The sequence below is a fragment of the Amblyomma maculatum genome, chromosome 1 (genome assembly GCF_055883805.1).
Source record: "Amblyomma maculatum isolate TAMU_Amacu chromosome 1, ASM5588380v1, whole genome shotgun sequence".
NCBI classification, from domain to species: domain Eukaryota; kingdom Metazoa; phylum Arthropoda; class Arachnida; order Ixodida; family Ixodidae; genus Amblyomma; species Amblyomma maculatum.
In genome coordinates this window covers 28,042,925-28,068,512 of record NC_139344.1, presented here as the reverse complement: position 1 = coordinate 28,068,512, position 25,588 = coordinate 28,042,925, and the positions used below count along the sequence as shown (strand labels likewise).

Here is a 25,588-nt window from a genome sequence, read left to right as displayed (position 1 = left end):
GAATTAGCGATCAGCTCTCGCTGGCAGCCGGAAGCGGTGATTGACGGCACCCCCACGAGTTCCACTCTGATCCCATTCTTCGAGCGTGTATGAGTTCCGATTTTTTACCACCACCTTAGCAGTCGGGCTTCTTGAGCGTAATAAACACGCGTCTTAGAAATCTTGCCTATTCGCGAAGTTGTACCCGGAGCTAAGCAGTGTGTATGCGGCTCTTTGCAAAGCGTGCGCGCGCTAATGGAGTGGAACGTGTTAAGAGCAGCCTCCTAGCTGCATGCTGTATCGAACCGTTTGAAATGTCGTTTGCAGCTCGTCGTCGCGTTACGTATAAACTCCATAAACGCTAAAATCCGCCTCGGTATCCACACTGCCTTCCTTACCGGTTTTTATCTTTCGAAAGGAGGGGAGGGGAGCAGAGACAACGTATTTTGTTTGTGATTCTTTTTTTCTGGAATCGCTCCAATCGACAGCTAGAAGTTGGTCCGACTACTGATATTTAGGTCACTTGGCAGAAAACTAAGATGCTTACCTTGATAAACTTCACAGGAACGCCAGCGTACCGTTGGAAGCAACCGTCCAATATCTGAAGGCAGCTAGGGTGCTTAACGAGCTTTGTAAAAATGGGCTGCATGGTTTAGGTCGGACGATCCTCCAGCTTCCAAAAGTTCAGCCGAGTAAATGTACGGCCGTGCGCAGCTGTATTGTACCGGTGTTGTATTGCACTGCGTCGACCATCGTTCATTTATATATATAGCTCTGGCATGTAAATACTAACGTCTGAATTAAAAGCGCAGAACTTTGGCACCCTTTTCATCACTCCCGCTCCCTACTTTCAGAAAATAGACATGCTTTTTTTGTGTTTTAGCTATGAACAAAAAAAAAAAAAAAACATTTTATAGTTGGTTGGTTTGTGAAGTTTAACGTCCCAAAGCGACTCAGGCTGTGAGAGACGCCGTAGGGGAGAACTCCGGAAATTTCGACCACCTGGGGTTCTTTAACGTGCACTGATACACACACAAAAAGAAGCCTTTTATCCTACACTATTACACTCCTCTTCTATAATGTCTCATTGCTGGTTACGACACAAGAAGGGTGAACATTTACCTCTAGCCACTTACATGGACCTTTAGGTTGGTGCCATCAGTTTGAAGGCTTCTACTGAGGGGAGCTGCCCCTTCGCTTTTTTTTTTTTACTTGTTTCTAACCATAACAATTGATAACCTAAAGACGGAAAGTTTTATCTCGCTGCGACCTTCTGCAGGGACACATTATTAGTTGTTTCCGGACAGCGAAAAGTAGCCAGAGGCTTAGCACAGGGAGCTATTTTCTCTTCCTTTCGGCGATGGTAATGCAAAACGAGTCCCGCGGTCACGCGCACCTATCGGACTTTTCATCGCAGATCGGCGTGACCTAAATGTGGGCCGCAGCCGTCACGGACGCCTCCAATGGAGGCGAAGGTGGCTGGCAAGGACAGTGGCTCCGATAAGAACGATAACTCGTCATCGTCGGCAACGATCTAGCCTCAGTGTCTGGATGGGTGACAGTTTATACAGGCAACCCGATCTGAGTTGTATAACCGGAGGCCTCGGCGCCACGAAGAATTGCTATACTCAGTAGACTAAAGCGATTAGCCCAAGTTAGAACTGAACTTCTGTGCGCGAGCGCAAATAGAGCTCCCGAGAAGAAGAAGAAGAAAAAAAAAACTAAACAAGAGCGACTGCACGACAGCCCGAAGCAGCTTCTTATTTCAGCTTCCTAACGGCTTAGCCTTTTTCTGGGCGTCAACTTGGACTTTGTCTGAAAATGTTTTGTATGTGCGTGCGTCCGTGCGTACTTGGGAGCTAGTAAGCTCAGATAACTCATCAAGGTCTCTCCGAACACGCTTTGAGAGCAGCACGAGTCAGCTTTAACAGAATTGAATTTCCTGGTTAAACATGGCGCAGGGGGGCGCCGCGTCACGGCTTGTTCTGTTTCCGCGCGCGTGTTTCCGCACCCTCTGTGTTCTCAGCGCTCGACAAACAATGACAAAACCGAAGTGTTGAGTCTAAAGAAGAGCTTAAGCCACTGGTGCGTCTGTCAGCCTCGTTAAAAATGCAGCCCCGCTGAAACTGAGAAAGGAAGCATTCTGCGCGTGGTGCCTGAAGCGCAGTGAGCGCTCGTAACTGAATGGATTCCTGTCTCTTACCGTGCAAGTAGTTGGGAAGGAAGGAACGCAATTTGGACCGGGAAATTAGCTCAAGAGGGCTCGAGAGCCGGCTTTCTTTTTTTTTTTTTTTTTCTCGGAAAGGAGGCGCCGGATGCTTAGACCCTGCTTAATTCGCTAATTTTTCCACTTGTAACTGGGAAGACTTATTAAGTTGAATTAACGTCGCTACGCAGGCTTTAAACTAAATAAGTGTTTCAGGCGAAGTGTTCCCGGTGGAGTGCATAAGAAGTCGTATGGTTTTAGGTTCGTGCAGATCGCTGTGATTAATTTATTTCCTCTATGTCCCATACCCCTGGCCTTTGATTATTATAGATAAATACACTAGGCCTCGCCGGTACTTGGGGCGCTGAGTTATGCGTCCTATTTCCTTATTGCCGGTTAACTGTAGTGTTAGCTCATGGCGGCAACAGCGCTGGCACAGGACGAAGCAAGAACACAACACAGGCGCTGATCTTGCTTCGTCCTGTTTCGGCATGGTTTCCACCATGATCCTAAACCAACAAGCCCAACTGACCACTCTTCTCTGTGAAGTATTAGCGTCCACGTTCGTTGAATGATAGTTGAATATTACTCGAGTCCCTGCATATAAGTTGCCATGATATCAGCCCCTTAGATGAAAACTGCGCTGTAACGTAGCCCTTGCTAGTGATGTAGAATCAACGTTCCGAAATTGTGCGTCGCTAAGTAATTCACATTCTTGCTTAAAAGCTACCAAATGGCGATCGTCGCGACATATGAGCACGCTATCTACGCTTTCTGAGAAGAACACTATGTAACCGGCGCTTGCTTTTAACGCAGAATAAACAGTCTAATATGGAGCTTCAAATGACATTCCACTTTGAAGGTTGTGAACAGTGTCAAATTGTTCGCCAGTGGTCAGCACTTTAGGCTTTTTTCAACATCACATCGCACATGAATTTGGTTCAAACATTATGATCTTACCGAATGTAGCGACGAATCAGCATGATCCACAGGACAACAAGGTAATGGCCCTTCAGGTTCTTCATCCGTTTCAACACGTTGAAGGCCAGAAGGAATCCACTGCACAGGAGGGGCATAAAAGAAAAGCTCTAATATTGGGAACGATTTGTGCGTGTAACTGACTGGAGCTGTTAGTTAACAGGCTGAGTAAAATTGTTGAACGTCACTTCATTGGCAGCTCAATGATACGTGCAATTGTATTCACGGGATCAACCTGGCTCTCCTTTAGTGTCATCATAGTTACCACAGCCATCTCCTTTACGACGCATTCGTTTTGACGCATTCTTTTCTGTTATCAACGTAATCTACAATAAATTTCCAAATATTTTGATCAATGCTAAGGGCAGATAATTTGTTCTTTAATAATTCATGTGAGGCAGAATCGAATGCTTTTCTGAAGTCTATGAATATTTCATCGGCTCGCAATCTATTGTCAGTCGCAGTGGAAAGGCCATGGAAAAAGCTCTATTTAACTGGGTGTATACATGAGACACCTGCGCGCCCAACCCGTGTTAGTTCTGGAACAAAAACATTAATAGCTTCAAAATGTTTCACCATGTTACTATATGCAATGTGTTCAACTATCTCGCAAGATATACAGAAGAGAGAAATCGGCTTATAATTGACTGCTATATACTTCGGGCCATTCTTGTGAATGAGCACAACCAAAGCTTTTTTTTTTTCTTTTTTTTTTTTTTTTTTTTTTTTTTTCATTCTTCGGGAACAGCTCCAGTTTCAAGTGACTTGCGATATAGCGACCACAGCTTCCCCGGTTCGCAGTTAGAGTGCAGAGTGCCAGCCGGGTGATGCCATGATTTCCTTTGATTTTCATACTTTGGGAACATATCCCATCTCTACCAATAACACTGCGCGCTCTTGATTACTCACCCTATGAAGAAGAATGTTGCGATACTGGGGAATGCATTTCCGACAAGAGTGAAGAAGAGTTCTTCGGTAGCATCAATCACCTTGAAGTAGCTTCCTGCGCAAGTGCGAAGACAAACGGCGTCACGTTTATCTCCGGCGGAACAGACAGTCGCACTATTCCCCACGACGTCAGCGTGACGCATAAGTAGTCTTTGTTCGGTAACGCTGTAAACATCACTGGCGAGGAAACGTCAAAAGTAACTATAATGCGAGTGCATTTGGAGCCTCGCTTCTGGAAGGCAGTGTCCGTTCCCCACCTCCTATCTTTATTCCTCGAAAGAATAATACATGACAGCAAGCACAAAATACAACAGCAATGGAAACTCAGAGCACAGGGCAACATTTGGTCGAGAGGGCAACAGCACCTTGTGTGGAAACCCTGGATGGTGTTCTGGGTTCAAATTTTCTCCCGTTCATTGCACGTGTTTACTGTTTTATCAGTAACTATCTTCCCTGCTCTAGAAATGTCGTAACCCAACGTTACTGCTGATACGCATAATCAAACTCTAGGTGAAATTCTCATTGTACGTCTCGGACGACAGCATGTTCCGAAGAGCAAATATTGCGTGGCAGTCGTTGAAACTAGAAATTGTAGATGTTCTAGTTTTGTAAGGAAGAGCTGGTTCGCTTACGGAGAGCGCTGATGTCCACGATGAAGTACGTGTGTCCAAGAATGACCCACGTTGTGCTGATCACCTTGATGCCGGCAAAACTGGCCAAAATCTGGTTGTCCGAACCTTCTTTGAAGTCGCAGCTGAGGAGCTTTCGTGTGTTTATTGTGGCGGAAAAGGCCATAAGGAACTTCCACGGAGAAGCTGCATAGACCGTGCAATTCCACCCATGAGCACGTGACAAATCATCCAGCCGAAGTCAAGAAGTTGGACGGAAAGATAACTTATTGAATCTTTTTTTAACAAGTTCTTAGCGTTATAAAGATTTACTTCGATCTAGTTTACTATCTACGCAAAAAAAGCTTCTGTATCTAGAAACTCGATAGGAACCGCAATATCACATCAATAGGTCGCTGCATTTTCAGGAATTTCGTGTAATTAATGCCGAGAATGATTCCAGTTCCAGCTTCTCTATACCTGAACGTTGACTGGCAATTAATTGTGTAGGGTTAATGCTGGTAACTAAACCTGAGTCACATTTTTGCACTGTTGTAGACGCCACTAAGGAAGTTTCTTTCGGAAGAAATGCACTTGTTATTGTGCGTGAAAATGGCATAGAATACCGCAACCAAAAATACTCGCCACCCACCTTCGGAACGAGCCCGGCTGTCATCCTTCAGGTACAGGTCGAGGATAGAGGCCACAACCACCAGGAAGGCAAGCACCGACGCGAGAGACCTGCATGGAACAGGACACCCAGACTCAGCACACGCATATATACGAACGCTTCATGAGCGATACAATTTCTACAGCCTCCTCTATAGGTAGCGCTTGCAGAAGTGAAAACGATTTACGGGAAAGGGCGTGTCGCAACCTTTTAATTAAATGTTCTGGCCGAGCAGAACGTTATTTTACGGAATCATGATTACAAATGATTCTTAACTTCAAAACATTTAGCAATGATTGCAGGAAAAAGTAAACCTCATATATGGACATTACGGTAAATTGATTCAGCACTGAATCGCAAAGTTGCGAATGAAATTACTTTACCTCGCGCATCCATACGATTGATTAAAACACGCCTTTTACTTGCAGCCTGTGCATGGAAGATGATAACTATCATCATCTCATCATCAGCCTCACTATACCCACTGCAGGGCGAAGGCCTCTCCCATATTTCTCCAATTAACCCGGTTCTGTGCTAGCTGGATCCACTTGACCCCTGCGAACTTCTTAACCTCATCCGCCCACCTAACTTTCTGCCGCCCCCTGCTACGCTTTCCTTCCCTTGGAATCCTGTTTGTCACTGTTACGACCGTGCATCCGCATTTGCGCGCTCTATTGTTCGCCTGTGGGCATGGAAAAGTATTGTGAATATGTGGTGATGGTCCAATGGCTCTAAGTGAGCCTGTTTCCAGGAATCCTGTTTTGTAAGCCTGTTTTGCTTTGTGGACAACCTGCAAATGCCAAATTGACCCTGTCAAGAGAACGTCTGGAAAAACACAAAGAAACGTCCCCCTGCGGGAAATAGCAGGAAGTGCTTTCTTTTGTTCACCCTTCCAGTCGAGAAGCCCTATCGTCCAGTGAGGAATGTCTACTTTCCAAAGGAGACGACAGAGTGACATGTCCGCTGACGTGCAGGACAAGAAAGGAGCATGACGCATACAGCCATTAAGTGATTTCCCAGGAATGCAGGAAAGATTTGCAATTGTCGAAAACGGACAATGCTGGGAGCGGATGCGGCGCCACGTGCACTCGGGTTTCTGAGAAGTAAAACCACTTGTCAGAACCAGCCGGTGGTTTCTTTGCTGAAGAATAGAAATGTACCTCCTCTCCTCGCCGTTCCCAAGCTTTTCCCGCCAACAAGTGATCACGCCCAACGAATGAATGCCGGACCAGTCAGTGCTTCAGACCATCAGTGCAGTGATGTGTTCGATTGGATGCCGATACCTGAGGGGCGTGCCCTGGATTTGGTTGGTCAGCATCTTCAGAGAGGGGCTGGACATAGGGGGTTTTAAGGACGCTGCAGAGCACGAAATGTCGCTCTGGGCCCTGGGTAAACGGCTCATCCAGTCGCTTCTCGCTATGAACTCTTAACGCTTGCCATTTTACTGATGTACCCTTCTTTTTCGTGTAAATAATCTTGTAAATAAGTTTCTCAAAGTGCCATTAAACCTGCTTGTACATATTTCACCAACTTCGAAGATTCAGTCCTTCTTCAACCCCGAGTCTCTGCACGCTACCAAGTGAAGGCCGGGTCGACATAGCCCCAGCGTCACGACAACTGGTGACCAGCGTTGGGATCTGAATCTACAAGCCACAACATCTGATGACTGGAGGTGGGATCTGGATCTACAAGCTACAACATCTGGTGATTCGAGGTGGATCAGAATCTACAAGCCACAACATCTTGTGATCGGAGGTGGCATCTCAAGCAACAAGCAGGAGCAACAATCGGCCAACAAGAGGGCAGCTCGGAACATCGATCGCATGTGTGGGTGAGTGCTTGGCTTTTCTTCTGATGTGGACCAGGTTCTAGAACAGGGTTAGATTTTAGAACTGGTAAAAAGTGTTGAAACGCCTTTAGGTTTGGTAGTTTGCACTGTTGTTTTGGAAGTAGCCGACACTCGGAGCGATCATGGACCTACAAAAGCTGCAGAAACCGGACCTGTTGCTATTGTGTGAGGAATTGGGAATTGATACAAGTGGTTTGGCACGAAAACCCTTGATTATAAAGGCAATCACTGATTTGGGAGCCGATGATGAGGAGCTCAGTGAAGCATGGAACCTCATCGAACAAAAAAAGGAGGAACAGCTCGGACAGCAGAAAGAGCGAGAAATTGAAATTGAAAGAGAAGCAGAAAGGCTGGAGCTAGAAATTGAGCTCCGGAAATTAGAACTAGAGTTGAGCAAGAGGTCGGGCGATTGTCCCCAGCTAGCGGTACCTCTTCTCAACAAGGAGACAGATTTCAAGATGTCAAAGTACATGCAGCCATATGTGATATCAGGGGATATCGGTCTGTACCTGGCTAACTTTGAGCGAACTTGCGAAAAACTGTCCTTCCAGCGAGACACTTGGTCTCAGAGATTATTGACGGTTCTGCCCTGCGAGGCAGCGGAGGTTGTCGCGCGGCTAAGCAAGGAGGACGCGGACAACTACGAGAAGGTCAAAGCTTGCCTTTTGAGAAAGTATAGGCTTAGCGCCGAGGCGTTCAGACAACGTTTTCGGAACGCTACTAAGTCCAGGGACGAGAGTTACCCTGAATTCCTGTACAATTTAAGAGTTAATTTGGGCGAGTGGCTAAAGAGCACTGATTCCTACAGTGAGAGGGATGCTGTAGTCGAGCGAATTCTTTTGGAGCAGTTTTATAACTGCCTCCCAGAAAAAGAAAGAAATTGGTTACAGGACCGAGGCGACATTAAGTCGGCAACTGAAGCTGCCGAACTCATTGAGGACTATGCTTCGCGCCGACAATTCAGCAACCCAGTAGTGGTTAGGCCCCGCAATTCCAAGTCGAGTGTGAATAACCGTCAGAAAAGGCACTTTGCTAGATTTGCAAACGAAGAAAGGAAGGCTTCTTCAGGCAAACGCCCTAGAAAGGACGGTAGTGAGAAAGGTGGGGAAGTGACCAACGCGCAGAACACAAAGAATAAGCTTGAGGCTAGGAAGCCGCTCACATGCTTTAGGTGTAATGAGCAGGGTCACATTGCCGTCAACTGCCGGAAAGAAAAGATTGCTTTCTCGTATGTCAGTGACTGCGATGAAAATATGCAGCTTTTAGAACCCTACCTGCATGACCTAGTAGTCAACGGGAAGCCTTGCAAGGTACTGCGCGATTCGGCCGCAACGATGGATGTTGTCCATCCGGCGTATGTGTCGCCTTCCGACTATACAGGACAGTGTGCGTGGATCCGCCAGGTAGTGGAGGAACAGAGTGTGTGCTTGCCAATCGCGAACGTGGTCATCGAGGGCCCTTTCGGCGAGTTAACAACCGAGGCTGCCGTTTCAGAAAAGCTGCCTAAGTGCTATCCGTATTTGTTTTCCAACAAATCGGACATGCTACTGCGAAAGAGGGGCATCCTTTTCGGAGACAGTGTTGTGCAAGCATTAACACGTTCAAAGGCGCGAGAACTAGCTACACTGCTCATACCAGAAAATTCCACAGCGGAGGAAACGGCAGTTAAAACAGTGGTCTATGTGGAAAATAGCGGGTCAGAAAAGTTTGAGAGCGAGGCATCTCAGATAAGTCAACTTGAAAGTGAGCTTGATGAGACGCGGAATGAGGACGTTCTTGAGAGTAACATCTTGCCGCCAGTGTCTAGTAATCTCACGAGACTTTTAAGTGGAACCCGAGAGGACTTAACTATGGAGCAAGCCAATGATCCCAAGAATAAGCTCGAAGTACAGTGGGAAGGACCTGCTGAAGTCGTTGCAAAGCTTTCTGACACTAACTACGCAGTGAAAATCCCCGATAGGCGTAAAGCAGTGCGCATTTATCATTGCAATCTTATGAAGCCCTATGAGCAGAGGGAAACCATGGTAAATCTAACGTTAAACCTTCCTGAGGAGATTGGGGATAACTTGATTTGCCTCAGCGGAAAAGGAAGCAACGCTCAGGAGCTTCACAAAAAGACGGAGCAGAGAGGAGAACTAAAGAAATCCCAGCTGTCCGATCTGGGCGAAATAATAACAGAGTTTGAGGCCTGCTTCGTGGACAGGCCAGGCAGGACTGATTTGACTGAGCACGATATTGAGCTGACTTCAGACGTGCCAGTGCGATCAAGGTGCTATCGATTCTCTCCAAGGCAAAGAGAAATTCTGGATAGGGAAGTAACTCGCATGCTGGAATTGGGAGTAATAAAACCCTCAGAAAGCGATTATGCTTCGCCTATGATCTTGGTAGAAGCTCCAGGTAAAGACCCTAGGCCTGTGGTAGACTACCGAAAGCTAAATTCTCTCACCAGGGATCAAGTGTATCCTATTCCGAATATTGAGGAGAGAGTAGAACAGGTCAGTAGAGCGGCATATGTGACTACGCTGGACCTTACTCGAGGATACTGGCAAGTACCGCTCACTGAACGCGCCAGCAGATACGCGGCTTTCGTCACTCCGACGGGCAGCTATCAGCCAACAATGATGAGTTTCGGGCTCAAAAATGCTCCATTTTGTTTTTCCCGACTCATGGATAGGGTGTTAAATGGGTGTGAAACATTCGCGGTGCCTTATTTAGATGACATTGCGGTTTTTTCCGACTCATGGGCGGACCATATGGTACATCTAAGAGCTGTACTGAGCCTTTTGCGTCAAGCTGGACTAACCGTAAAGGCCGAGAAATGTTGCCTGGCAAGGGCGACCGTGGACTACTTGGGTCACAATGTAGGTCAAGGTTTCAGGAAACCCAGCGAGATTAAGATTTCTGCGGTAGCAGACTATCCGCGGCCGAGCACGAAGACGGAAATTCGAGCATTCCTAGGTCTGACTGGGTACTACAATCACTACATCCCTAACTATTCAGCTTTGGCTAGCCCTCTGACCGACGCTCTCCGCAAGACAGAACCGACAAATGTAGTCTGGGACGAACAAAAGGAAGCCTCCTTCGTAAACCTGAAGGCTGTGCTGATTAGCCGTCTGGTATTGCGAGCTCCAGACTATGGCCGAGAATTCACGGTCCAGTGTGATGCCAGTGATCGAGGGTTAGGTGCTGTTCTCTGCCAGAGAGATGACGACGGTAATGAGCACCCCGTGCTCTACTTGAGCAGAAAACTGAGTTCTAGAGAGAGGGCTTATTGCGCGTCAGAGAAAGAATGCGCTTGCATTGTATGGGCCATTCAAAAATTGCAGTGCTATCTTGGAGGGGCCAAATTCACCGTAGAGACGGACCATTGTCCCCTGGCTTGGCTGCAAACTGCAACATCGAAGAACAGTCGCCTTCTTAGGTGGAGCTTGATTTTACAGCAGTACAATTTTGAAATAAGATACAAAAAGGGGAAGTTAAATGGGAATGCGGACGCGCTTAGCCGCTCTTTCTAAGTGGTCCGAGATGTTCCTCACCATGTATCCAAATTGATAATCAGGTTTTTTTTTTTTTTTTTTTTTTCGTGCGCTTGTATATGTGTGGCTATGTAAAGCAGCACGTTTGGTTTTCTAGGAATACGTGGGTCCTGAACGTCTTGAGAGTGGGCTTTTCTCGAACAACAATGGCAGTTTTCTTTTAACTTGGTCTCTTCAGACGGGAGCCGAGTGCTTGCTTCGACATGTGGTTGAGTTTCAGACAGCTCGAGCAATTTGGCCTACAACAATCAAGACAACGCGACAAGCAACAGCGAGCTTCAAGCGTTCACGTGCAGGCCATTAAGTCGTCTCTTCATGCAGCAGCGGCGACTGCTGCCCTCCGTGACTCTTCTGGCGGGGGAGGAGGCTGTTACGACCGTGCATCCGCATTTGCGCGCTCTATTGTTCGCCTGTGGGCATGGAAAAGTATTGTGAATATGTGGTGATGGTCCAATGGCTCTAAGTGAGCCTGTTTCCAGGAATCCTGTTTTGTAAGCCTGTTTTGCTTTGTGGACAACCTGCAAATGCCAAATTGACCCTGTCAAGAGAACGTCTGGAAAAACACAAAGAAACGTCCCCCTGCGGGAAATAGCAGGAAGTGCTTTCTTTTGTTCACCCTTCCAGTCGAGAAGCCCTATCGTCCAGTGAGGAATGTCTACTTTCCAAAGGAGACGACAGAGTGACATGTCCGCTGACGTGCAGGACAAGAAAGGAGCATGACGCATACAGCCATTAAGTGATTTCCCAGGAATGCAGGAAAGATTTGCAATTGTCGAAAACGGACAATGCTGGGAGCGGATGCGGCGCCACGTGCACTCGGGTTTCTGAGAAGTAAAACCACTTGTCAGAACCAGCCTGTGGTTTCTTTGCTGAAGAATAGAAATGTACCTCCTCTCCTCGCCGTTCCCAAGCTTTTCCCGCCAACAAGTGATCACGCCCAACGAATGAATGCCGGACCAGTCAGTGCTTCAGACCATCAGTGCAGTGATGTGTTCGATTGGATGCCGATACCTGAGGGGCGTGCCCTGGATTTGGTTGGTCAGCATCTTCAGAGAGGGGCTGGACATAGGGGGTTTTAAGGACGCTGCAGAGCACGAAATGTCGCTCTGGGCCATGGGTAAACGGCTCATCCAGTCGCTTCTCGCTATGAACTCTTAACGCTTGCCATTTTACTGATGTACCCTTCTTTTTCGTGTAAATAATCTTGTAAATAAGTTTCTCAAAGTGCCATTAAACCTGCTTGTACATATTTCACCAACTTCGAAGATTCAGTCCTTCTTCAACCCCGAGTCTCTGCACGCTACCAAGTGAAGGCCGGGTCGACATAGCCCCAGCGTCACGACAGTCACCCTAAGCGACCATCGGTTATCCTCTCTCCGCACTACATGCCTTGCCCATGCCCATTTCTTCTTCTTAATTTCCATTAGAATGTCAGCAACTTAAGTTATTTCTCTGTGGCTCCGACTGCTGGTTTGATCACCGCTGCCGGTGGCCGTTCTTTGAATCAGGAGGAACAAAAGCGCCCGTGTACCGCGCGATGTCAGTGCACTCTGAAGAACCACAGTTAGTCTAATTTTCCGGAGCCCCCTTTTATGGTATCTCTCATAGCCTGAATCACTGCGAGACAAAATATTTTAGAGCAAACCAAACCAAACTGAAGTTTGACGTAAAAAAACAAAAACAAAAAACAAACACTTTTTTAGCACAGTCGCAGCATTTTTTCCACCTACCCTCACATTTGCCTCTTGTCCCCTAGCGCTTGCGTTTGCAAGAACAAGTGATCAAGTGTTGCTGTCCTTTTTATTTTTATTTTTAAAATCACATTTGGTAGACACTTGCACTGCAACCCCACTGCAGAGCTCTGTTGTTCCTCCTGGTTAAGCTGGTACAGCAACTCGTATTAGAAGCTCTGAGAGCTCAGCGCCGTAGAATATACTACACTAAAGAATTGTGCGGTTTCAATTTCTAATATAAAAAATAATAAAATTGTTACAGCGAGTATGTTCGCGTGTTCATTTCATTAGAGGCGTTTGTTTCATGCTCTTGTATAAAGAAAATAAGCAAGCCGGAGAAGGTACATGATCTTTTTTAACCCTTCTTGCCGTGTTACATAAAAGAAATTCATATTGAGACTCTTGTGCACCTACATATTTTTTTAAACGAGAACATTTTACTACAACTTAATTAGTTTAATTAGCCCGATGACTCTGTGCTGAATCGTTTTGAAGATGAAGTACTTGACACTTCTTCCGCTAACGCGCTAGAACTCCAGTTTTATAAACTGCTTCCGATTACACGATTTGCCCCAGCGGCAAGAAAAGAGATAATGCAAAATTGTTTTTTTTTTTCACTTGCTTTTTGTTTGGAAATCTAGCATTCTTAATTTTTAAATTCCCGAGCTATTGTGTTTACTCTTGCGGTGTGCAGTGAGGTTTGTTTCGATTTTACAGTTCTCCAAATTCTTTGCGAATGAGGGAGACTCTCATTCCCACCATTGGGGAGCTTATGAGTGCCACTTGTGCTGCCAGGCCGTTCCTGCTCGGATTAACAGCTGACCTGGTAGTTCATGTATTTTTGACTCAGGACGTGTGCAACTTCATAATCTCGCCGCCGATAAGAACGAATTCATCCGCAAGACAGAGTCAGCAACCGGCTCCCGTGCCATATATTAGTCACAGAGTCAAGGCTCAAGAGTTACGTGAAAACCGTGATTACATGATATGGTTCGACGCCAAAACAAATGGCAGTAGTTCCGCTTCGCAGAAATGCGAGTACACGAGTCGACCACCCACCGAATCAAACTCTTGGCTAGCGTTAGCTAATGCAAGCGGCACACGAAAGATAAGAGCGGCTGCAACCCTTTTTCTGAGGCAGCGGGGAAGCAGGAACAGCCTGGCTGCGATGTGTGCGCTGTCAAGGACGGCCGGTTGTGCTGGAGCGGTTCTTGGGCAACGACCGCGCTAGTGCCAGCCAGCGTTCTCGGTCATGGCTACGCCGGAGTGCTGAGCGTTTGTTGGCATCGCAACATCTTGGCAAAACAAGGCGGACGTCCGAATGTGGGTCATGAACTCGCTTTAACCCAAAGATTTTATCGTTGAAAGCAGAATCAGCTCAAGGTGCGCCGAGATATCCGACAGTCCTTATATAGGCATGACAAGCAAAGTGGCAGCGTAACATAAAGAACAAGGTCGCTTATCTTTTGTTGTTATGAGTACACTGCTCAGCTACGCAATGACCTTACATTATAATTTCGATAATACGTTTTGTTTACACATCTTAGAGGTAACAATCGCACCACGTACAATGCTGTCTTACGGGGCTATTATTATGCGGTCCAAGGATAGGTTATTTTGCCATGTAAGAATATAATTTTCCGGACATTATCTATACATATAGAGAGAAATTCTGATCAAGCACATTTTTTTTTTTCGAAGGGAAATTTTTTATGAACACAAAGTTTTGCTATGAACCGGAAGGTTATACTTTTATCATCAATATGGTCATAACAGTACCTTACAATATCTCACCGTTCCCACAAAATTAAAAATAATGTAAAAAAAAAAAACGGACTTCATAGCGACGTGAGTGTAACCAAGCAGTTGCTGATGCTGATTCATAGGCACGTACTTCAAATCATCGGTTTACATTTAAGTATTTTAAAAGTATCATAAGTATTCTGACGGGTTTGGTTTAATTTTGAATGCGGACGTATGTCGTATGCAGAAAAAAAAAATAAAAAAGCTTCTTTACATAATGTGTGGGTGGCCCGTTACATTCTGCCTTAATCGACGGCAGTCGTGTAAATATAACAGCGGTGTTTGTATATGATTTCGGATAACGCCCTATACTCGCATTTCACACTGTAGCGGAACTGAAAGGCCTCACGGAGTTTCAGCAATGGAAAAAATAATAAGCTTCGGTAAGTTCTGCTCAGTGAGCAGCTATGCTCACACAACAAGCACTACCCACTCCAGCTCCAGAGGAGCTGCAGAGTACGTGCGAGAGCCAGAACTGACAGTGCTCAGAACTTCGTTCGCGGTTTAAATATCCTCCTCTATTGGAACCGTCCAAACTTTTTCCTTACTACCAAGACAGGGAAGTGAAGGAAGGAGGCATAGTGCATGATAACTTGTAAAAACTAATCACACGCGACAGGTTTCTCATTTTTGGTGACTGAGAGAAACAAGACAATGAGAGTGGTCAGTACTTCATCTTCTGCCTAGTTTCTCTCGTCGACGTCACAGAGATAATTTCTCAAATGTTGACGTTAATTGAAAACAAAACATCAAACTGAATAGAAGTGAAATTTGACTATTGTTGGTGTCTCGGACGTACTTCTCTTTTTTTTTTTTTTTCCTGAGGGGAAGAATCAGCTGGCCGCTTCAAGCCATAGAGAATCTATAAGACGAGCAAAGTTGATTTTATCGAAATGGGCATGATAGAGGGTACCTCTATCTTGTCCATTTCGACAAAAGCAACTTTGCTCTCTTGTCTGTCGTCTGTCTCCTTCGGGAGGGGAAAGGAAAAGTGTGCAACGTCGAATGGGACAATCTGCTTTATTTGACTAAACTACGCGGCTCAATTAGCGTGTGGCTCGGGACAGCTGGCAACCGTGCGACCTTAGCTAGGTCTATGTGATTCTCATGAGGAAAGAGGCGAGAACCTAAATGTTACGACTGAAGCAAACAACCGTCCACCCAGAGCATGACGAAATGTTAACAACCTTGTAATTGCATGGGCACGCGGGGTGATTATGACTTCATTACTTACACCATGCCAATTCGTATCGGGTTCCATCCTCTTTCTGGGTTCAGAATGGAGTCGCAGCCGGAGACGTGGTGCTTGAAGCCGTATTGGTCGAGTGCTACGTACAAAAAAAAAAAAAAAGAGAAAGAAATGAGAATTTTTTTTTTATAACAAAAAGCCAAGTCATTATGATATGTGCAGGCATGCGGGGGAAAAAATGTAATGGTGACAAAGGTTGCAATCTGAGACCTTTCTCTCTCTCTCTTTTTTTTTTCGGAAATGCTTTTTTTTTAATTGTTTGACAAGAATGAAGCGCAAGCATTACACCTCATGGGAGGACATTTCTCAACATTTTTTTTTCTTGAATTCAGGTGCTCTTTACTAGAGTCGTGTGCATATATATGATCTGCGAGGCAGTTACATATTTCATTGATATTGCAAGCATTAGAGGTTCTACTTACCGAGACTGATCATTCGTCGTACGTCATCGACTGTGCACAGCTGCGGCAGGCACAGGCCGAGCCTCTGACCCTTGAAATAACTGCGTTCATCTGACGAGAAAAAATCTGGCGCTCGTCGTCCCTGCAATCAGAAATAACGCAGGCTGAGTGGAAAGGACCGCAATGTACTCATCCTACCTCCCGTGCACATCCACCCTGTGAAATTAACGGATACACACACACACACACACGCACACACACACACACACACACACACACACACACACACACACACACACACACACACACACACACACACACACACACACACACACACACACACACACACACACACACACACACACACACACACACACACACACACACACACACACACACACACACACACACACACACACACACACACACACACACACACACACACACACACACACACACACACACACACACACACACACACACACACACACACACACACACACACACACACACACACACACACACACACACACACACACACACACACACACACACACACACACACACACACACACACACACACACACACACACACACACACACACACACACACACACACACACACACACACACACACACACACACACACACACACACACACACACACACACACACACACACACACACACACACACACACACACACACACACACACACACACACACACACACACACACACACACACACACACACACACACACACACACACACACACACACACACACACACACACACACACACACACACACACACACACACACACACACACACACACACACACACACACACACACACACACACACACACACACACACACACACACACACACACACACACACACACACACACACACACACACACACACACACACACACACACACACACACACACACACACACACACACACACACACACACACACACACACACACACACACACACACACACACACACACACACACACACACACACACACACACACACACACACACACACACACACACACACACACACACACACACACACACACACACACACACACACACACACACACACACACACACACACACACACACACACACACACACACACACACACACACACACACACACACACACACACACACACACACACACACACACACACACACACACACACACACACACACACACACACACACACACACACACACACACACACACACACACACACACACACACACACACACACACACACACACACACACACACACACACACACACACACACACACACACACACACACACACACACACACACACACACACACACACACACACACACACACACACACACACACACACACACACACACACACACACACACACACACACACACACACACACACACACACACACACACACACACACACACGCGCGCGCGCGCGCGCGCGCGCGCGCGCGCGCGCGCACAAAAGAGAATCGTTCGCTCTGAGGAGTCTTCCGCCTCTCTGTAGGGTAGGAAAAAATATACCGCATCAGGTGTCGATAAATAAAAAAGAAAATTGTGTCCATGGTGTAACATGCGTGCAATTAGAAATCACAAATAACGTATATAATTGAATCACTCGCTACAGGCAAGCAGTTGTGGCCTGCACTCGGAGCAGACTAGTGCGAATATATTAGGCGAAATAATGAAAGTGATTGGTTCATCTATTATGGATACTTCCCTTAAAGGAAATTCATTGAATGCGTACTAAGTGCGGAAAACGCTTGGTAAAGGCTTTCAAGCGTTTTACGCAGCGAAAATCGCGTTTTCGACGTTAAAAATGAATGCTTTTTGTACAAGGCCAGCGGATGTTTGAACAGTGAGAGGAAAAACCGTTTGCAGCAATGGTTAATAACAGGCTCAACACAGAATGCATTGCTGTCATTAACGGGAGAGCTAACTTTGTAGGGCCTCTTCCTGGATCATGCATTTCACGGGCCGTTCACTGCGCCCATTTGTCTGGCATCAAGGACCATTAAGCAACAACGCTTCGAGCATTATAAAAATGGGTCATCTGCTTATGGTATGCAGATAATAGCGGGTTAATAGTCCTCGCAATACGTTCAAAACTTTACCCCCTACGCATTAAATTTAATTGTTAATTTGCGCTGCCACCCTTCACCGCTGTTTCCAAGTCGTGGGGATTGTTGTTGCCCCTTGCCCTCGTATTAGCACCTTGGTACTGCACATTCTTAGATAAATTAAATGAATTCTCTGGTGATCCCTGACGCTCCAGATATTCGGAATGGTAGAGATACAGAAACGAGTTGAACTTCACTGTAAAAGTAGGAGCAGCGCAAAAAAATAGGGACAGAAGAGAGTCTTCCTCTTCTGTTCCTTTTTTTTTTTCTACTATTCTTCTACTTTTACTTAACATGAACAATTGACTAGCCCACACAAAGATTTTGATCAACCTCACTGCCTAGGAAGAATCTGGTAGGTTTCTAAACATGCAAAAAAAAAAAATACCTTTTAAAGAGGGATCGCAGATCTCCGTCTTGCTCGTGTACTTTATTTTCAAAGTCGATGCTCGAACTTGATCAAGCTTTCAGCAGTGCCCGTGTTTGTAACTTATTCCGAGAAATCCCCTTAATACAGTGAACACTATGTTTGCCCCAAAAGCAGAGCGATCTCCGCGCCATCTGGGACGTGGCCTGATTTGACGTGTCATGTTAGGTGCACGCTGTCCTGCGGTGGATGCAGTTCCGTATCGTTTTTTCACGGCGTGTGTAGAGAAAGCGAATCACGATGAGCTACACTTGTTCTATAAACCGTTGCTTCTCATTCACGTCGATTATGCGGCGTATGTTTCTTAGCAGCATATACCGCACGGCATTTACGATTTTTACATTAATTCTAAATAAGTTTATAGCTCGTTTCCGCAACATGGGAGATCTAAACGAGCCTCTGCAGCGGCGCGTGGAAAGACTCACCAAAAAGTAACCGTCCTTCTGCATCCTCTGCGCCGACTTGCGAGCAAAGCCCGCAGGAAGAGTCATGAAGAGCGTGCAGTACTGGCCGTAAATGGCTGCGTCCCCGTTCGAAGGCTGGTGGCGCACATCCAGACACTCCTCGTAGTCGCCGTACGATCCCGTTGCACCGTTCAGTGTTCCCGAGGCAGGCCGGGCATTAGCATCCAGCACTGCGAGACAGGAAGACAAACGTGTAAGGACACCAAGTTGTCCCATCGCGAGCGGGCCCCGGAGTAGCGTCATTCATTTCGGAGGCAGTCGAACGCTTTCTCGCAAGATTATGCGTTGCATATCCCGACAGGGAGGATTCTGTCAACAAAATTGGGGTAAATTTGTTGTTTCTAGGAGCTCATAATATCTGCGAAGCTTTTCACCTAGTGGTGCGAGTCCTCCGTGGTGTAAAATCTGTTCTAGCTAGGTTGTATCTACGCCGAACCTGTTGTCGCATAAGAGTCATCTCGTGCCAAGGTTTAGAACAGGGGCCCTTATTTTTGTATAAAGCATGCAGCAAGGTTCAGATTGATATGCTCAGAGAGAATTTCTTTCCTGAAGTTTCCTGGGACACAAGAAGGGACACAACTCAAAGTAAGGCTAAAAGATTGATTTTCAGTAGGCAGGTGTCCGGTGATCCACTATGAGCCTTAAGCTAGATATCTCATCCCTGTCAGCAAGACTGAGGCTCCTATGTAATAAAATTCTTGGCCACTTCATTTTTTTTTCAGCGCCGGCGTCGGCACGTGTGAAGTCAGACTCTTTTCTAGAGCTCACCTATACATGCGTGTTTCATTTTTTCGCGCGTGGTGACGGTATGCTGAACTCGCTCAGCTTGATTTTCGCCGAGAGAATAATTTCACGAAATGATTTAATTTCATTGCCAATGTGACAATAGTAAAGGAGAAAGGTAGCCCGAACATATATGCAAAATAGATAAATATACAGTGCTTTTTGTGCATGTATAACATAAACCTCTCAACGTGTATGCGCAGCCATATTCGCACGAATTACTGAGGTATGTTCGCACTACGTTGCAACAAATGAATTGATCATATCGACCGGTGAATCCCACTCTGATGCCGCATTCCAGGAACAGCGCTCCTGCATGCTTATGCGCTGACAATTACGGCATTAATTTGTCCTCATTTCAGCAGTACAAGTCAAAACTAAATATCTCCAGGAGCCTTATTTATGCATGTCGCCGAGGCAGTTTGAGAAACTTCAAACGGCCTTGCGTTGCGAGGATGACGGTGTATGTACCCCTCGCCGCAAACGTGAAAGGTGTAAGTATGAAGAAACATTTGAAAAGAAAAGATACGAAGAAAATGTGTTTTATATTTTTTTTTTTATACAGTGCAAGTCGTTTCTTTTTTCTTCTTCGTCAGAAAAACTGCATTTATAGCGCCTACCTTTTTTTTTTTTTTTTCGTAAGCTGCTATTCAGCTTATTATTACTGCAACATTGTCCTGGAAGCACACTCTCTGTTGAAGTGAAGCTCGTTTAATATTACTGTGCGCCTTAAAAGAGCAACTACTGAGACCAGCCGGTGCTTTAGTTGCTTTTGGCGACTTGCCCACTTTATAATGAAGTCGCTGAGCGTTTATGATTCCAGCAGCCATGCACAGGAATTTGTGTTCATAGTGATGGACAAACGAATTTGCTTCCGTGAAGTACCTGCTTTCTCTGCGGCCTTATCTCTATAACGAACACCTTGCAACTCAATTTTCTTAAGCTTCCTTGATGGAGAGACAGAACAGGATTACAGGCAGCCGACAGGATTAATGGCGATCATCGACCCACTTGCTGCCTTATAAAAAAAGCAATTGCATTTTCATCACGCTTGCACTAAATGTCATGGTATCTTTATCTTCACCGTCACTCTACGTAATTAAATCGAGAAACATGTACTGTTTTTTTTTTTCGTTTCCATTACTTCTTACCTCCGAAGCTTTCAGTTTAAGTTTCAGTACCGCAAGTCTTGGAACAGCTCGAACGCATGACACTTCATGCATGGCGAGCGCTCATCAGTCTGTTCTTGCAATCTGGCAGGGTAAAAAAATGGTAGAGTTTTTGCTCAACTAGAAGAGCAAGCAAAGATTTGTCTTTTTTTTTTTTCTAGCTGACCGTACGCTTATACGAGGGGTATTTTAAGCGCGTACAATGCGGAATCGAACCACGTGCGTAGTATCGACGGCAGCGCACGTCCGGAGTTCACACTGGTGTTGTTTTACAGAATAAGAATGCAGCCATCCTTCATGGCGTGCATCACGTCAAGCCTAAACTCGTGGCAGTGCGTGTCCTGTGAACATTTATCTTAGGCGCTTTGCAGTATTTGTGTAAACATAGTGAAATATGAGATAAAATTACTGCTATCGGGTACAAAACATTTTCTCGTTATCAAGTATTAAGGTATTTAAGAAGTAGCTGTGCTCAGGTGTGCACTTAAGCCGTAAGTTTTAAATTTCCGTTGCGTAAAGAATTGACAGTGCTGAGAGTTCGAAACTCTCGTGCACACTTTTCTTAGTCGGGCCGTTTCGCATATCCAATGTACCGGACTAATTCCAGTTCAATCCATGATATTTATTTTTGTTTCTATGAAACCGCGAACATGCGTCGCGCATATTCTGCATTACGTGTAGGCAGTTAATGAAAGTTGCTGCCTCCCCTCGGTGACGCAACATGTCGACACTCGAGGCACCCGCACTCTTTTGAACATTACGACCAGCAGGTGCACGTCTCGCCCGCCTAGGAATTTCTGTCGTCGCGTCATCGTGTGCACGCCGCGTGACTGACAGGGCGGTGGTGCCGACAACGGCATTCGACAAGGCCGCATGTAGAGAACGGCTCACTTAATACCTGAAAGAAGCTTGCCGAAACATGCGGTGGCTTTTAAATCTTAGGCTGTTCGTGCCTATTTGCCCCAATTCAATATCGCCTTACTTCTAGAGGCGGTATTAACGCCTCCGCTTGATCGAATTCACAGAGTAGTGGCATATAGCTTGAATTTGCCCATTGTAATAATTACTGTGTGATACCCGGAGCTTAGTGAAGACTAGGGTAATAAGTAAACGGCCCATTTATTCGTCTCTCCGGTCGGAATATTGCCGTTAGAAACCACTGTGACGCCGGGCAAAATAAGGAGATGTTGTCTTTAAGTGCTGACCTGGCCGAATTGGAGCGACAGCTATGGCGCCGAAAATTATTCAAGCTTGCATATTGAATGCGCACTGCCCTTTTGACTAAAAGAAGCAAACCAGACTGGCGTGCGCAGTTCTATCAGGCTCTCTCTGGTTCCAATCTGTAACCGTATCAACTTTCGCATCTACTGTATTAGAAGTTGATCTCATCATTTATCCCAATATTTTTTATTAAAAATTAACATGAAGATCTTTAGATTTTCCCCACGAAACTCTTGGCATGTGATATGTTATACACGTGCGTGGTAATGGCAAACTAAAGAAAATAGAGAAAAAAAAAATCAGGAAAACTGCATATATAAAAAGCTTCCCCGAACCTCTTTGCCGTGCTGTTTGAAGACTAGTCAGGCGAGAAGCCAGGCCTGGGAAAATGTTTTTCTTTTTTAATCACCCATTCTACATGTTTTCCCACGAACGCACTGTTCAAACACATCAGGGTATTGCCTTCTTAATCGTCTGTGCAAGGGAACATTTTATGCACTGGTTATTATGAAGAGGTTAAATCCACGGCATGATATTCTAGTATCGACAAATACCGCTTGGCTCTTAAAAAAATGGTGTTTAAATGTGTTACGCTATGTAAGGTTTAGCAACCCTAAGTGGCACAGGTTAGTGCAGGACATCGCCTCCAAAAAATCTGCGTATGACGAAGACAGAGCGAATACCTGAAACGATTAGCTAGCTTTGTAATTAACAAGATATTTTATCAAAGTGGCAACGCACGCGCGCGAACGTATACCGAGTGCATCTGCATACCTGTAGAGGCACGTGTTCGGCCATGCAAGCGCGCACATTCCCCTGTAAGTATGCAAAAGTTCGGCAATCCGGCATACGTCCACGCGAGTGCGTCACCGCCATGTTAAATATGTCGAATAGGTGTTGCATCATGGCTCAGAAAACGAAGCCAGGGAAACTTTGTACACAGGAACCCGCGGGTGCTTGCACAGGAGTTTCCCAGGCTTCATTCGGATCACGGAAGAGTATCTCAACGGAGAAGAAAAGGTATCTATAGTGTAGGGAGATACAAAGCAAGGCAACTGATGTGAAAGCCTAAATAAAGCCTCACAAACGAAGAGCGCGGTGTTCGAGTAGCGTATGAACAAATCAGTATTTGTCATGCGATTTATCCGTTGACCATGTACGTTAGCAGCAGGGCCATCGACAGATCACCGCATGTCATGGGTCAACATCACTTCGGCGGCAAGAGCCTATTAACATGGCCTCTTCCCTAACTTGTCAAGTCAGTTAGGGAACCGTTCTTGCTAAATGATGGCGTAACAGACTAACTCAAAGATCTGCCACTTACTCAAAAGAGCCCATGGAGACTTGCTACGTAGTCCAAGCATCACCTTGAGCAGAGCACCGGAGCATTCTTCGGTGATGTTTTCGTCCGAGAGGATGACAGAGGCGAACGGTCCTATCCGCTTGGATAAGTCTTTCACGAAACCGTCGATGGCTTCCTCGAAGTCCAACGTCGTGGACTCGGGAGCATCGGTGAAGCCGAAAGGAGTAGTCTCGGTCGTTGACTCAGTCGTCGACTCCGTGGTCCACTCTGTGGTCGTGCTCTCAGTCGTTGTCTCTGTTGTCGTTTCTGTGGTGGTCTCCCGCGTGGTTTCCATCATGGGCTTGAGTGTAGTGCTGCCGCCGGAGACAGCCTCCGTGAGGCCATTTTCGGCGTACAGGAGCGGCACGAATGCGAGCAGCACTACTAACAACCTCATGGTTCATAGGCGCGCCCGGTCATTGCTAGAGCCTTTTATTGGCGCCCTATCTCGCCTGATCACGGCTTTTGCATCTCCGGAAAAATCGCTCTCTCCGCAACCGATCTGCCACGGCCATCAAGGCGAAAGAAGAAGCGCGATAGCCATCGCAGGCAAGGAGACACCGATAAACGTAATACCGACACAGAGGTCACCAACCGGTTTGCCTGCTGGCGCCTTGACCCCAGCTGACGTCAGACAGTTTCAAGGGCGGGCGTATCGCACCCTGCCGGCAGCGTCACGCGTCGGAGAGTGACCGACACACACAGGCTACCGCGGTCGAAGGGAAGGGATACGAGCTGAGACCCACGTAAGGCGCCGACGCAGAGCCCATTGCCTGCAAATCGCTGGGGGATGCCGAGCGAAAAGCCCGCGGAAGCTGAAAAGAGAGAGAGTGAGACTCACGGAGTGTTGATGAACACGCTGCTTTGGTCGTACTGGGCGCCTTTCTTGCTTCTTTTAATTGAAATGCGCGCAATCATGTGAACCCCCGTCACATTTTGCGTGCTGCTACTCGCTCTAGCGTAAACTGCTGATAGATCTCTATGTGCGATACATGGTCGCAACACAATCAAGCGGATTCATGTGTCATAAATAGAAATAATCATGCTAGCGCAGAAAAACACAGAACGCGTAATGAGAGTTGTGTAATATAGTGTGTTGGTTTGAGCAAACAGCGTCGTCCGGCTGAGTACAAAGGTGGAACAAATGAAGAACAGCGGCAGCAACAAAAAAAGAAAAAAGAAAGAAAAGGGAACGGCTGTGCGAGAGTAGCAGCCCACCCTGAGCCATACACCATCAGAGCGAAATCAGTTCGCCGAACATGGTGCGCGCTAAAGACAAGATAAAAATCGTGCCCGTAGGCGTAAGAACGAAAGCGCATAGCCGCGTATTAATGCGGCAATTTTGCGCTGACGTCAGGATCCATAAACACCCTGAATAGTTCTTTGACATGCCGGGTTGGTCAGTTGGTTTCACTCGCGTCATAGCACCTAGGCACTGGCTTTGTGGCCCGCGTCTCATTCTCTTCGGCTGAATGGTTGTAACCGGTGAGTGACGCCTGGCTCATGCAGCTGGAAGCCTCGCCTATAGTTAACATTGTCTACTCTATATGAGCGAGCTGACGAGGTAGTTGGTAAAGCATTGCGAATGCACAACGCAACCCACATCAGCAAGCAAGGCCGATCACCTCCGATTCAATTTTATTTCGGAGCGCAACCATTTATATGGTCGAAAAGAAGGCGGTACATCGAGAGAAGGTTGAGCAGTCGTCGGATTTCAGTGTAAGTCATGCCTGTAAATAGAACGGCAGGTTTAAAGGAATAAAAGCCATGAGGTCTTAGGGCACTCATGAAAAGAAAAAGAAATCGGTAAGGGCAGTAAAATCGAAAAGTAGGACGAAAACGTGGTCAAAGACACGGGTTGAAATTGAATAAAAACGACAAAACATTAGTTAATAAAGAGTATCTTACGAGGAGTTCAATGCTTGGTGCGAGCTTGATGCACTAGTTGCTACTGTATTGTGAATGCGCAGCGCAAGGCAAGAATACGCTTTTATTTCCGCGTAATAATAAGTGTGTGCATGCATTCATGCTTTGCAGTTTTTATTTCATTTTATCC

General features: G+C 46.2%; 1 protein-coding gene across 1 annotated transcript in view; it reads right to left on the bottom strand.

Moving 5' to 3' along the window:
* LOC146202003 (O-acyltransferase like protein-like) overlaps positions 1-24,099 on the bottom strand; it is a 54,309-nt gene extending 30,210 nt beyond the window's left edge. Inside the window, exons 1-8 of the mRNA XM_084587894.1 lie at positions 23,515-24,099; positions 18,979-19,187; positions 15,982-16,102; positions 15,545-15,638; positions 5,372-5,460; positions 4,744-4,926; positions 4,073-4,166; positions 3,146-3,244 (exon numbers count right to left, since the gene is read on the bottom strand). Coding sequence (XP_084444020.1) covers positions 3,146-3,244; positions 4,073-4,166; positions 4,744-4,926; positions 5,372-5,460; positions 15,545-15,638; positions 15,982-16,102; positions 18,979-19,187; positions 23,515-23,929 — 1,304 coding nt within the window. The 5' untranslated portion in view covers positions 23,930-24,099. The remainder of the gene's footprint in view (positions 1-3,145; positions 3,245-4,072; positions 4,167-4,743; positions 4,927-5,371; positions 5,461-15,544; positions 15,639-15,981; positions 16,103-18,978; positions 19,188-23,514) is intronic.
* Between the last annotated feature and the right edge of the window lie 1,489 nt (positions 24,100-25,588).